At 41.8% G+C, this 13,512-nt stretch overlaps 1 protein-coding gene across 1 annotated transcript in view; it reads left to right on the plus strand.

The window, feature by feature from the left end:
* rhobtb3 (Rho related BTB domain containing 3) overlaps nucleotides 1-13,512 on the plus strand; it is a gene marked incomplete at its 3' end in the record, with an annotated part of 49,483 nt that overhangs the window by 32,728 nt on the left and 3,243 nt on the right. Inside the window, exons 9-12 of the mRNA XM_084062401.1 lie at nucleotides 1,427-1,536; nucleotides 2,692-2,861; nucleotides 8,487-8,653; nucleotides 11,055-11,151. Coding sequence (XP_083918527.1) covers nucleotides 1,427-1,536; nucleotides 2,692-2,861; nucleotides 8,487-8,653; nucleotides 11,055-11,151 — 544 coding nt within the window. The remainder of the gene's footprint in view (nucleotides 1-1,426; nucleotides 1,537-2,691; nucleotides 2,862-8,486; nucleotides 8,654-11,054; nucleotides 11,152-13,512) is intronic.

Raw genomic sequence — 13,512 nt, forward strand, 5'->3', positions numbered from 1 at the left:
TTCAGTTTAGTTGATCCAACAACAGAGGCCGGACCGAGTGACAGTGTTTACTGAGGATTTGCTGTAGTGTTACTCCCCTGGCGGCATTGAGCCAAACACGCTTACGCTAGGAGCTGCACCTCTACGCTTCCATTTGACAGAGAAAGGTCAAGTGATGTTAATGTGATACGGTGACGCGCACCGTTGGTTTGTGGACTGTGTGAGGCAACCACGTTACGTACCATGCCACGTGTGCACACACAGACTCATGCATTCCACACACTCAGACCCCCCCCCCCGCCCCCCCCCACACACACACACACACACACACACACACACACACACACCTAGACAAATCAAATACTGATTGTTAACCCATTCAATCCGGAAACACATCTGTGTCGTTTTAAGATTTCTTTGGCTGCCGCGCTATGAGCTTGTATATCTGCTATTTTTTGAAAAATCGTGAACATTTGTGCAAATCTTTGAATATATATTTCTTAAAGCGATTTTTTTAAATTAAAATCTTTGCTTCTTGGGGTCCCTGGAACAAAATATTTTGAGATGGGGGTCCCCGGCCAAATACACATATCATTTTGGGGGTCCTTGACATGAAAATTGTTTGAGAACCACTGATATATATATATATATTTTCGAAAAACAGTTTTGTGTAGAATTGCACAAAAGTTCACGATTTAAAAAGAAATAGCAGATCTACAAGCTCATAGCGCGGCACTCGGTGCCGCGCTATGAGATTGTATATCTGCTATTTTTTGATAGCCAAAGAAATCTGAAATGACACACAGATGCGTTCCCGGTCTTAATAGGTTAATTTAACTCAAAAGCGTTTAAACGAACACTGCAGATCCCCCCCCCGCCTCCCCTCATTTCACATGCATGCGTTCTCCTGCAGCATGCTTTGCATAACAGTGTCTTTGAAACGCATTATGCCAAGAATAAATGGGTTGGCCACGCCAAAGCCTTTGAAACAGCCCCTCGGCTTGCAGTCTGTTTTCAGCACTAGCCAGTGCTATGGTGGTGGCCCTCTTGGCAACGCGGCTAAAGAGGATTTGGCCACCACCGAGCGTGACTGGCAGACACACTGTTTGTATTCCAGAGGGGAGGTGTGGAACGGGGGGGTGTTCGTTTAACTCTGAGAGTGTACAAACGGAACCTGAATGGGTTCCGTTTGTACACTCCTAGAGTTTACAGTAGGATAAATTAAACGGGAAGGATTTTTTTACAATGCACAAGAATGGGAACAGCGCCAGGAAGCATCCGACAGCTAGTGGTGGAATGATTAACCCTTTCGTGTTTTCCCCTGTGTGTGCGCATGTCTGCATGTGAATGATGGCATCTTTTTTACTTGATATGTGTGTGTGCGTGTGTGCGTGTGTGCGTGTGTGCGCGTGCGTGCGTGCGTGTGCGTGTGTGTGTATTTGCACAGGGCTCCAGGGATACCCCCAGTGCACGAGCAGCTCAGCTTGGCCCCCAGACTCTGGTGAACCTCTTCAATTCCCCTCTCTATTCTGATGTCATCTTCATGGTGCAAGGCAAGTCCATCTGTTACACACGCGCACGCACGCACGCACGCACTCAGTCACAGAGACAGGACAGGACAGACACAGGTAGATACAAGAGTAGAGATATACAGCTACAAAATTTAAATAAAACAAGTAGCAAGATAAAAACAAATAAATCGAAGATAAACATACAAGACTTAAAGTCTGGCCTGGCCACAGTCTGCACTTGGACTGACTAGGTTAGCATGATGTATGAGCTATAAATACATATAAATATAATGTGTCAGCCAGCTACAAAGGTGGGAATATGGATAAACATGTACAGTAAATCCTCAGTGAATATAACTAGCAATATACAATCTATTGATGGTGAAACATTTACTAGCGTACATCCCAGTAGTCCATGAGTAAATGTCCTTCTCAGTCAATAATGTAAGGATCAAGGTGCTCAGTGTTTTTCCTGCAGGAGGATAAACCAGGCACTTATGTCTTTGAGCACCGGCTCTATTTTGTGCAAGTGTGAGTGTTTTTCTAAGAGCTGTCCCTAACGGACTGTGGCAAGAGCTGTCACTAACTACAACGGCAACAGCAGCAATTTGGTTTAGCATATAGTGTCACCAATATTAATGGTGCTCTCTCTCGTACAGTAACTCACCAAATCGAATGATGTTTGGCTTCATAATCTGGTGAGGCAAAAAAAACGTTTATTGGCCAAGTATGTTCACATGATATTCCTCATATTATGAGGAATTTGAATTCAAGAATAGAGAATATTACTCAGACAAGTTAGAAATATAGCAATAATATTACATGGGTTATATACATAACAATCATATACATAGAAATCTTTCTTTATAAGGATTGTGTTAAACTGTAAATTGTACAAGTATTCATGCAAATGAGTGAGAGAGAGAGAGAGAGATAGAGAGAGAGAGAGAGAGAGAGAGAGAGAGAGAGAGAGAGATGGACATTAACCACTTAATCCCCGACATACCAATTTTAAGAAAATCATATGTGAAAACCTTCTACCATTCTTCTAAGGGAGAGAAACTGCAAATATATATGCAGTTTTCCAAAATTCAGTTGGATTAGTGCAATTCCAACAACAACTAGTGTTCCCAGACATTAATATCTCCAACACCTGTTGACACAAAAATCATTTTGTGTGCATCATGTGTGTTCCAGGGAGCGTGTTGCCAGCCCATCGGGCCGTGCTGGTGGCACGCTGCGATGTGATGGCCGCCATGTTCAGTGGGAAGTATGCCGAGGCACGCAGCCGAGTGGTGCCCATCCACGGAGTGTCCTCTGACACGTTCCTCTCCTTCCTGGAGTACCTCTACACTGACACCTGCTGCCCTGGTGGGTTTACTGCAAAGTACTCACATACATTATACACATTAGCATACTGTATACATACACTGTGACCAGTGACCACTGCCATCATTAGGGCGGTAGTAGCTCAGGAGGTAGATAGTGTCGAAGTGTCCTTGAGCAAGACACTGAACCCCTAATTGCTCCCGATGAGCAGGATGGTGTCTTGCATGGTTTCCTCCGCCGTCGGTGAATGAGAGTGTGTGTGAATGGGTGAATGTAATGCACATTCTAAAGCGCCTTGGATAAAGGCGCATTATAAATGCACCATTTACCATTTACCATAGAGAACGCCTCTTGAGCTGAGGAGCGCTTTGGATATAATGGCCATAGCGCTCGCACACAGCGTGATGCCCGCACCGTTCCAACCTATCAACCATTGAGGTGCTCACTGCTCAAACGTCCTGCCATCTGCGTTAATTGGAATGGAACCTGCTAAATCTGACTGATACACCTTCACATGATCACATGAGAATGAGATAACATGTACCCATTTGTGTGAGTTTTGGACACAATCTGTAGGAGTAGTAGTAGCACAAGTGTGTTTTAAAGATGCAAAATGGCGAAATATCCTGTCAGGTGGAAATGGGCGTGGCCTATTTGGGAAGTTGCGTCATGATCCAAGGAATCCAGAGACAAAATCATGTTGGCCTGGTGGGAGTGTGCATGCAAAGTTTCACGCCGGTCGGTCCAACGGTGCCAGAGATTAGCTGTTCACAGACAGACGAATGGACACAGGTCACAGGAGCGAAAACATAATCCCTCACCTTCGGCCGTTCAGGCGGCCTGGCGGGGATAAAAAGTTTGTGCCTATAATAAAATGCCCAAAATAGGAAGGCCGTCGTTAATGTGGTTAATGCGTTGAATTGTCTTTTTGCCAGTTGGAGGAGCTCAGTGGTACACATTTGTAGACTGTGGTGGTAATTAAATCCACCTCCAGTAACGACACCCACAGGGCCTGGCTGTAAGTAAGAATGTCATCGCTGTCAGGCGGAAACCTCATATGTCCAAAACTGTTACTTTTCAGGATTAAAAATAGCATACCTACAAGCTCAAACATGTTGCGATGTGACGTGTTCTGGGCTTGTAGATCTGCTACTTTTGATACTTTTGTGTGACACTGTAGTATGAAGTAGGGCATTCATTTATGAAAAAAAAGAAAATATGGAGATAAGAGTTTCTCCCCGACAGTGTCGATGTGATCTTTGTATGCGTTGATAAGGGATAAAGCTGCCGTGCACTCGTCTGGAGAACGAGGACAACAATGAGTGCCCATAACCGTATTTATTAAGGTGCTGTAAGTCAGTGGTCCCAGGGGGGCCCCAGCAAAATTAATGAATACTAGACCATACCCGGTGGACGCATCCGTGGGGGGATATGCGCATATGATCTGGCAACCCGGGAGGCGACATTGTTTGACACATAAACGCTAATAAGAAGCTGAGATTTGATGAAATTGAAAAACGGGCTTCACAGTTAAGTTCAGATGGTAATAGCCAATGGCTGTGTGCAAAATCAGAGCAATTGGTCCAGCCACTGAGGAGAACCACTACAGACAGAGGTTACTAGAATTATAGTAGGATAGCATCAAAATCAGTTTAACCACTTAGGAGAGAGAAGTCATTCAGGATACAGGATAAACAAGTGAAATTTGAAGTGTCTCCCGATTGGATGAAATTGGTGTCCCACCTGAAAATGTATTTTATGTTTATTAAAGAGACCCCTGTTATTGAACAAACACTCTATAGCAATGATTACTATTACTATAATAGTTTTTTTACTCATTGCTTTAACCTTTTAACAATACACTTTTTGTTTTACCCTTAAAAAAATATCACTTGTAGCAAAATAGCATTTGATTACAACTCTAAATAAAGTAACAATACTGTTTTGGAGGATCTGTCCCAGAAAACAAAATGGTTGTACCGCTGGGATTGAGAGATGATCAAAGTACCCGCACACTCGTAGCTTCTGCGCCAAGACAGGAGTCAAAGTCCCGCTGGGATTGCCAGACAGTCTCATCCTCATCCAGCCATTCTTTGAGCCGTCAAAAGGTACTAGCTGTTTTCCCTGCTCTGTGTTTTGGCGCCTTTGCGCCCCCCCAGATAAAAGCTCTCCACAGCAGCCATGAATTTGATCACACCATCCACAGTTGCCTTTTTGCTGTGACAATTCCTTGCCATTGATTCCATCACCCTGTTTGCAGACCTTACAAATGAGCCCCACATCAGCAGTCAAACACTAGAGAGAAGCAATACTGTCACCCTGGCTTCTACCACTAAACCCCTAAAAGTCCAACTAAAACAATACACCAGCTAGATGAAGAGTCCAACGACCATCTGTGTTATTGAGACACGCTGCCAACGCCAGTCCCAGGAGGCGCACAGGGAACGGCACTGAATACTAATTCAGTCAGGCTAAATGCTTAATTTATACTCCATTGCGTGGTGTGGACATGTTTTAGCTTGTAGATCTGTTCTATTTGCCAAGTTGCACACCGTCGTACTAGGGAGTATAAATTAGCCTGTAGTAGTGACTCATTGCATTACTGCTTCATCTGTATTTAGTGTTGCCAGAGGGGGAAATCACTTTAAAGGTCTATCAAACTTCATCATACTAAATAACGCATTTTAGTCAAGGTTCATTAATTTGAATACTGCCCTATGTGGAGGGTAATCATTTGAATTATGTTTAATTTTGAACCTTAATGTTGTTGCTTAATTGTTAGGCATTCATCAGTCTTGAGTACAAACATTTGGCAAAGCACTCATTTCTTTGTCACCAGTGTGTGCGCGCGCGCGTGTGTGTGCGTGCTAAGAGGAAGACATTGTCAGCTTTACAATTACAGACAATACACTACAACAGCATGACTCATACTAAATTAAATGATCTGTTCTTGAGGTCGTTGTGACGCTACATTATATAAGATTACAATGGTAACTCTTATTTAAAGAAAATATGACTCACAACATTGCCTGCTGCTCTTGTATTATAAGAACATGTGAAAGTAGACTCGTGTTTGAAAGATGATAACTTATGTAACTAACATATCCACCCATTCTTGGCTTCAAGTCATCATATTTATGGTTTCTGTCTGGCTGAAATGATTTCAACAAATGTCCTATTTTCCTCTCAAAGGGTCAAAGAGAGTTCCGTTTATACTTACTGTACATTGGTTGGTTGCACAATATTGCTTGTGTTCAGAAATGTAGTAGCTCCATTTCTGGCTTCTAAGACAACAACTCCAGAGTCTCTGCCGCAGCTGCACTGTTACATAAGGGCTGGAATCTCAAGGTCATGCAAGGATATTCCAGCACAAGCAACCATAGCCACTGATAGCAAGTGAAAGGAGGAGCTGCCTTAGTGCAAATAGAGAAGTTAAATATCGCCACTGATGGGTAGAAACCTTGGATATCCATATTTCAACTTTTTATGTTTTGTTTTTTTATGTAAATTAATCTTCATCATACTACAGTGCCCCACAAAAGTATAGCAAAAATAGCCGATCTACAAGCTCGCAATTCTTTGCACACTGTCCGTCCGTTCGTGTGTCCGTTTGTCTGTCTGTGAACAGCGTTATTTCCGGCACCGCTGGCCCGATCAACATGAAACTGTGCACACAAACTCCCTGGATGCCAGAGCAGAACCTCTGCCCCAAAGTTTTCAGATCGACCTGTTATAGTGCCACCAGGAGGATTTTTACTCCTACAGATTTTGTCCAAACATCACGCAAATCGGTGCACATTATCTATTAGCCAGATATATCAGTTTCCTGATTGGCTAAGATTGGCATCTAAAGTTTGCATTAGTGGCTCGTTTTGAACTAAATGCCTCAAATCGTGAATGCAACGTCCGATTGCCGTGAAACTTTGCACACACATTCCCACTAGGCCTTGGAAGGAATGCCACCCTTTTCACATTGGCCTGTTATAGCGCCACCAGCAGGTTGATCTTTGCAACAAAAACAAATTATATTCCTCCTTCAGGCAACATCACGCACATAATCGGTACACATTATCTCTATAGTCATGTGATCAAGACGGATCTGTCCAATTTTTCATATTCCATCAACATTTCAGGCCCACAATAACCTACCTGACCTGGCTGAGACCTGTGCTCCGAGGAGCACTTTTTCTTGTTTCTTTTTTTCTTTATTTAGGTATTAGCCTTAAAAGTCCTCAAAGGTTTTACTGTCATCTCCCCCGAAGATCAAGTGGGGACACCCCTGGGGGTCCCGACCCACAGGTTGAGAACCACTGCCCTACAGCCAATATGCAGAATGGCAGCGAGTGGACCTTTGACCTGTGATCTCCACTGAGATCAGGCTGCAGCCGTATCTGAGCTGTACAAGACAAGAGAAATTCAGTCACAAAAGACAGCACAGCAGTAAGATACAGATTACAGAGCAAGAATTATTTTGTACTATAGATACAGCATTAGAAAGACATCACATTCAATGCAACACCATCAATACTTGGCAAAAATCAAATATACAACAACATACAATATACAACTCTATACACTCTCAGCAGTGCTTGCTTGCATGGTTCAAGGTAAAAGAAAATAGAACGCACAGTGAGCATGTCAGATAGTGTCCGTACTGTACTGAACTGTTTTCCGAGCATTTAGTCTATTGAACTAGCCGTACGGCCATCGAGTGCCTCATTATAATACATCTTCATAGCTAGCGGCACAAAGGACTGTCTCAATCTATTGGTTGTCCCCAAGGGGAAGATTAATGCACTTATTGTAAGTCACTTTGGATAAAAGCGTCTGCTAAATGACTGTAATGTAATGCAATGTAATGTAATGAATCTGTCATTACCAAGTGAAGGGGATTAGAGTGGTTGTCCATAGTGTCCAGCTTCCTCGCTATACACACCTTCATCTTCTCCTCTACCCTGTCGTATGACATGACTGAGTGACAGCGTGGACACTATCAGTGTCCTGCAGTGTTCAGACTCAGAGCATGCTGACTGACAGCTGATGGGGAATGGGGACAGTGGCTACACTGGAGTGCAGTAACTGGAGTCTACATTATAATGCGATTATATGACTGATTTGGGTTGAAAGGCCATATAGATAGGTGTCAAAAAGTGACTGTTTAACCACTTAAACCATATTCAAATATTTTCAAAAATAGCTGATCTACAAGCTCACCGCAACACGTTATAAGCTCTAATCTATTCTATGAAATGTTCAAAAAGAATTGCCTACAATGATAGGAATGCCAGGTTGAAAGTGGTTCATTGTTTGTATGGCTGTGTGACAGTAGGCAACACAAATGGCCAGCTTGTGCACTCCCTCCAAAGGCTTAAGCAAAGTGTGTATTTCATGTATGGTTTAGCATCACAGACTTAAATGTGCATGTGACAAGTCCCTGAGTGTGTGGTCTTTCAAGTATGAATTATTGATACGGTAGTTCGGAACCAAATGGACCCTTACAGGTCTAACTGTACAAAGTACTGTGTAACTGTTACAAATAGAACCAAATGTATACACTCTGAGTTATGGGGGGCCTGTGGGTCCTTGAAATGTAAATGTTTGATAACCACTGTACCAGATTGTGCCATCTATCTATGTGTGCGTTTGTGTGTGTGTGTATGTGTCTAGCCAGTGTGCTCCAGGCCATGGCAGTGTTGGTCTGTGCCGAGATGTACCAGGTGAAACGGCTGCAACACCTGTGCGAGGTGTGTGTGTGCGCTTACCTCCAGAGCATGCCCAGTAGAGAGCTGGCGTCCACGGCAATCAGTGTGGTCCGGCTGCTCCGCAGAGCAAAGGTCAGTAAGAACGGGAGCGCAAGTGAGTGAGAGCGAGCGAGCAAGAGAGAGAGCGAGAGAGAGAAAGAGAGAGATGCTGAGTCTGAAGAGAAGATAATGCCTGATGTGTTTTCCGAAAATAGCCAATCTACAAGCTCATAATGCAACGCGACGCATTGTGAATTTGTAGATCAGCTATTTTAGGCATGCAACACTGTTGCACGATGGATTGTAAATTAAGAGGTTACTGGTTTCTTTATCCACAACTAAATTCATCTAAATTCTCTAGACTGTATATAAACTTAAACTGTGCACACCATTTATCACAAAAATGTCATCCACAGAGTATTTTTATGGTAACCATAATCTTTTCATTTGCAGCAATGACATAATGTCATACTATTAAAAGGGGACGTAAGTTATACGTTTATAAAAAAAAGAAGACGTTTTTGTTAAAGCTCTATATATCAGGGCCGGCCCTAGGAGTTTGGTGGCCCTAAGCAAGATTTGTTTGTGGCCTCAAAACACTCCCAGCGCATGCACCAAATCATGCACGCACGCACGTACTACCATAGAATAAAAAGGATGGCAGCCAGACAGATAATTCTCACCTGTCACCACTATAGACATATTTCACCTCATTTGATATACCTGGCTGGCACAGTCTGTCTCAGTCACAGTAAGAGATCGGGCTAATTGAGAATCTTGTGAACATTCAGGTACCATTGTAGAACAGATGATCATACTTCTTGATTGCCTGTGAGCATGACCTTTCTTCCTGCTCCTGCGGAAACCGTAGAAGAGTATGTCAGACGAAACATGACTGCTCCTCTTCTTGACCACATCATCAGAGTGATGGCCAATTTACTTGCCCATATTAGCTCCTCCACCCTGCTTGAGCTAGTTCCGTCTGTCTGGCGCCAGGAAGGTGTTAGAGCAGGCATCTTCATTGGAAAGCTGATCTGCCAATCACCAGAGATGAACAGGAGCAGACGTCACAGAAAGAAAGAAAGGCCAAGCTTTCCCAAGAAGTGTGATCTTTTGAGGTGGGAATGGTCACAGGTTTCTCAATTAGCCGAAACAACAACTATGACAGGCTTCTGCAGGTGACTTCACCTCGGAGTAGGAGTAGGAGTTTTTATAGGCTTTATGTAGTTATTCTAGAGAGTTACGAGGTTCTGTAAACGCATTGTGAAAACAATACAGACATCTGTTGATATAAAAATATAAACATTTTTGAAAACTAGTATTCCGGTATTAACTCATGGAAAAAATACTACTACGTCTCCAGTCCATACTATAGACTAGTAACATTAAAGGTACTGGAGGTCTGTCAGGACGCTGCATGCTCACATTGCTGTCATTTTTATCAAGGTTAAACATGCTTGTTACATGCCTGGTTATCACTATCTGGCGTTAGTGGACTTGGCAGACAAAAGCATCAGCTTTGCACGAAATTGCATGAAATTGATAACGGCAGTTTTGGGATGGGGATACATAACATAATTTATGCCATCGGCCGGCCCTTATTCCTATAGTAATCGTTTGTGCAGTAACAGGGGTCTCTCCATCTCTTCAGTAAAAAATACATTTTCAGTTTGGGACGTTCAATCAGGAGAGAGAACCACAGGAGGATAATTTACCAGCTTCAATGTGTTCCAGTTTTTTTTTTTTGTTTCATCACTTCCAAATTCACTTGTTGATCCAGTATCATGTTTGAGTTCTCTCTCTCCTCATTGGATAAAATTGACATCCTGACTTGAAAACGTATTTTCTGCTCATTAAAGAGCAGGAGAGACGGGGAGACCCCTGTTACTGAACACACACTCTATAGCATTGATTACTATTGGAATAATACCTCACTGTAGAGATATTAAACACTTATTTTAATAAAAACCTATCACTTATAGCCCCTCTAACTGATAAGATATGGAGTAAGGGATAATCAACGAGTGCTTATCGGAAAGTAAGTCTGCACGACGCGGAGGCTAATTACCTCGGCTTTGTGCGTTATTTCTCGATAGCTGCACAGCTCGTTGAGCGCAGTCAAATCCTTTGTTCATTTATCTCACAGTCAAGAGAACTGAATAAAATGAACAGTCCGGATTTTGCAGTGCATTATCTCTTACATACAGTATCGTTGCTGTCGGGCAGAAACCTTGTATCTCCATATTTCAACTTTCAACATATTTCAAATGCTCAACTTCATCCTACAAGAGTGTCGCACTAAAAGTAGTGAAAACAGCAGATCTACAAGCTCACAACGCGTCGTGATGCGACACGTTTTGAGCTTGCAGATCATCCATTTTCACCATATATATATATATATTTATTGTAATCAATAAAAAGGAACGCTTTCGGACATATGAGGTTTCCACCCGACAGTGATGATATATTGCTCTCTGTGCAAATCGCTTCACAGTGCCACAATGCAGAGCAGCTGTATGTCTGGCTGCTCCACTTCATTGCCAACAACTACCTGATATTTAGTCACAAGCCGGACTTCATGGAACTCTCAGGTCAGTGCTGCTCAAACATCTTTCTCACACTTTGAAATACCGACTGTTCATAGAACTCTCTCAGAAAGGGACAGAACTCGCGAGTTGTAAAACGGCAGAAAATGTGAAAATAAGTTCGATTTATTTTTCTGTAAAAAGCTGACAAATGACACAAATTGGAAACAATTGGAAACTTTCAGGTTAAATTGAAGCTGCAATCCGGAACTTATTTTATTTAACCCAATAAAACCGGGAAAGCATCATGTGTCATTTTAGATTTTTGTGTTGGCTATTCAACAATAGCAGATATACAAGCTCACAGCCTGTCACTTCGTGCCGCGCAGCAAGCTTGTATATCTGCTATTTTAGAAAAATCTTGAAAGAACTACTGATTTAGAAGGCATTTGTAGAATCGGCCTCAGGTCTTAGTGGGTTAATAAAACATTATTTTAAAGTACCTGTATGGTAAAGTATGTCAATACAATATATAACTAGTACATCAGCAGTGGTTGCAGGTGGTCTCACATCTCTCCATTAAGACATTTAGACTCTGTGGTTCTCAAACTTTTGAAAATATTGTGAGAAGATTTGTAAAAAAGAAAAAAAAAGAAAAATTATTCAAGATTTTCAATACTTTCAAGATAAAAAAGAAAAGTCAAAATAGCAGATGTACGAACGAGCTCGTACAAAGTGACACGCTGTGAGCTTGTATATTTGCTATTTTTTAATAGCCAATGTATAAAATATGGAAAAAGTGATTCAAATTATTGTGATACTGGCAGACACGTACGTCCCAAATGGGGATTCCATCTCGGATGAGTGGTAGAAATATGGTGGGTTTGAATCCTGGGATTGCAGCTTCAACTGTGTGATATGACTGTGTACTGTAAGGTCTAGGTGGACAGTAACAAAGTACATTTACTTGAGTACTGTACAAAGTACATTTTGAGTATCTGTAGTTGATACTTGAGTCTTATGTGTATTTTTTGGATACTTATGACTTTCACTCCACTACATTTCAAATACAAATATTGTGCTTTTGACCCCACTATATTTCTAAGAAGGGAAAGGGCATATTATGAATTAACCACTTAAGCCCTATTACAAATATAGTGAAAATAGCCAAACGCATCACGATGCGTTGTGAGCTTGTACATCTATTTTCACTTTGATATTTTTTTTTACCTTTCTGGAATGTTCAATACAGCCATGCATTGAATTAGATAGTAAAAAGAAAATTGTACTTTGAAATTTGTACTTTTGAATACTTAAGTGTTTTAAAAGCTTGCACTTTTGAATACTAAAGTATTTTTAAAAGCAAGTACTCCAGTACTTTAAATCAAGTTACACATTTGACTGAGTAACCTTCACTTGTAAGTCAACTTGAGGCATATTTAACCAGGAGTATTCTATAGTTTGACTCAAGTATACTCGGGTTGAGTACTTTATCGACCACTGTGTAAGGTCCATGTCACACCATGAGCGAGCACTGAACTGAACTGCATTAATAGCTCCATTTAAACTGCTCATCTCTTATTTATTGTATTTTTTGTCTTGGGGAAGTCTGCAGATTTCCTTTGAAAAGGGTTTAAGTGAGAGTAGGAATGGGGACGATAATCATTATCGTTTATCGCGATAAAAAAACGCTCACAAATATATCGCAGAGATTTTAATTTACCGTGAAATTGTCCTTCGTCATACACTGAACCTTAGACCGCGTTCTTCTGTCTACAACAAATCTCTTCACCAAAAATAGTAGAACTACAAGCTCACAAGGCTTCCCGTTATGACGCGTTGTGAGCTTGTAGAGCTACTATTTTTGGCTAATATTCCCCCCAGAGCAGGGGCGCATTATGGAGAACCAGAGGTCCATTCTCAACAGAAGGTAGTCGGCGTTACAATAACTATTGTGCTGTAGGGCAGTGGTTCTCAACCTTTTCAGGCCGTGACCTCCAAAATAATCATCATTTTGAACTGGGGACCCCCCCCCCCCACCCTGACAAGCACTTGGGATGTAGGAGTTGAGGCATAACATTTTGTTTGACCCTGTTCCACAGATAAATATTGTGACAATAGCAGATCTACAAGCTCACAACGCCGCATTGTGAGCTTGTAGATCGGTTATTTTATATTTTTTTGCCTCTTTCTTATATTATTTGACAATTTGGCCAGTTTGACCAGTTTTTATAGATCAGTGTGTTGATTACTTTTGATGTAGTAATGACCTTTTTTCTTAGGCATTAAAAGGTCTTAATAAAAGTCCTTAAATTGTCACTTCACTGTCAGGGGACCCCCCAAAAATCATGTGGAGACCCCCCTGGGGATCCCGACCCACAGGTTGAGAACCACTGCTGTAGGTTACACATGTAAAGAACAAAACAG

Source organism: Gymnoscopelus microlampas (genome assembly GCF_963454915.1).
Source record: "Gymnoscopelus microlampas genome assembly, chromosome: 7".
Lineage (NCBI taxonomy): Eukaryota > Metazoa > Chordata > Actinopteri > Myctophiformes > Myctophidae > Gymnoscopelus > Gymnoscopelus microlampas.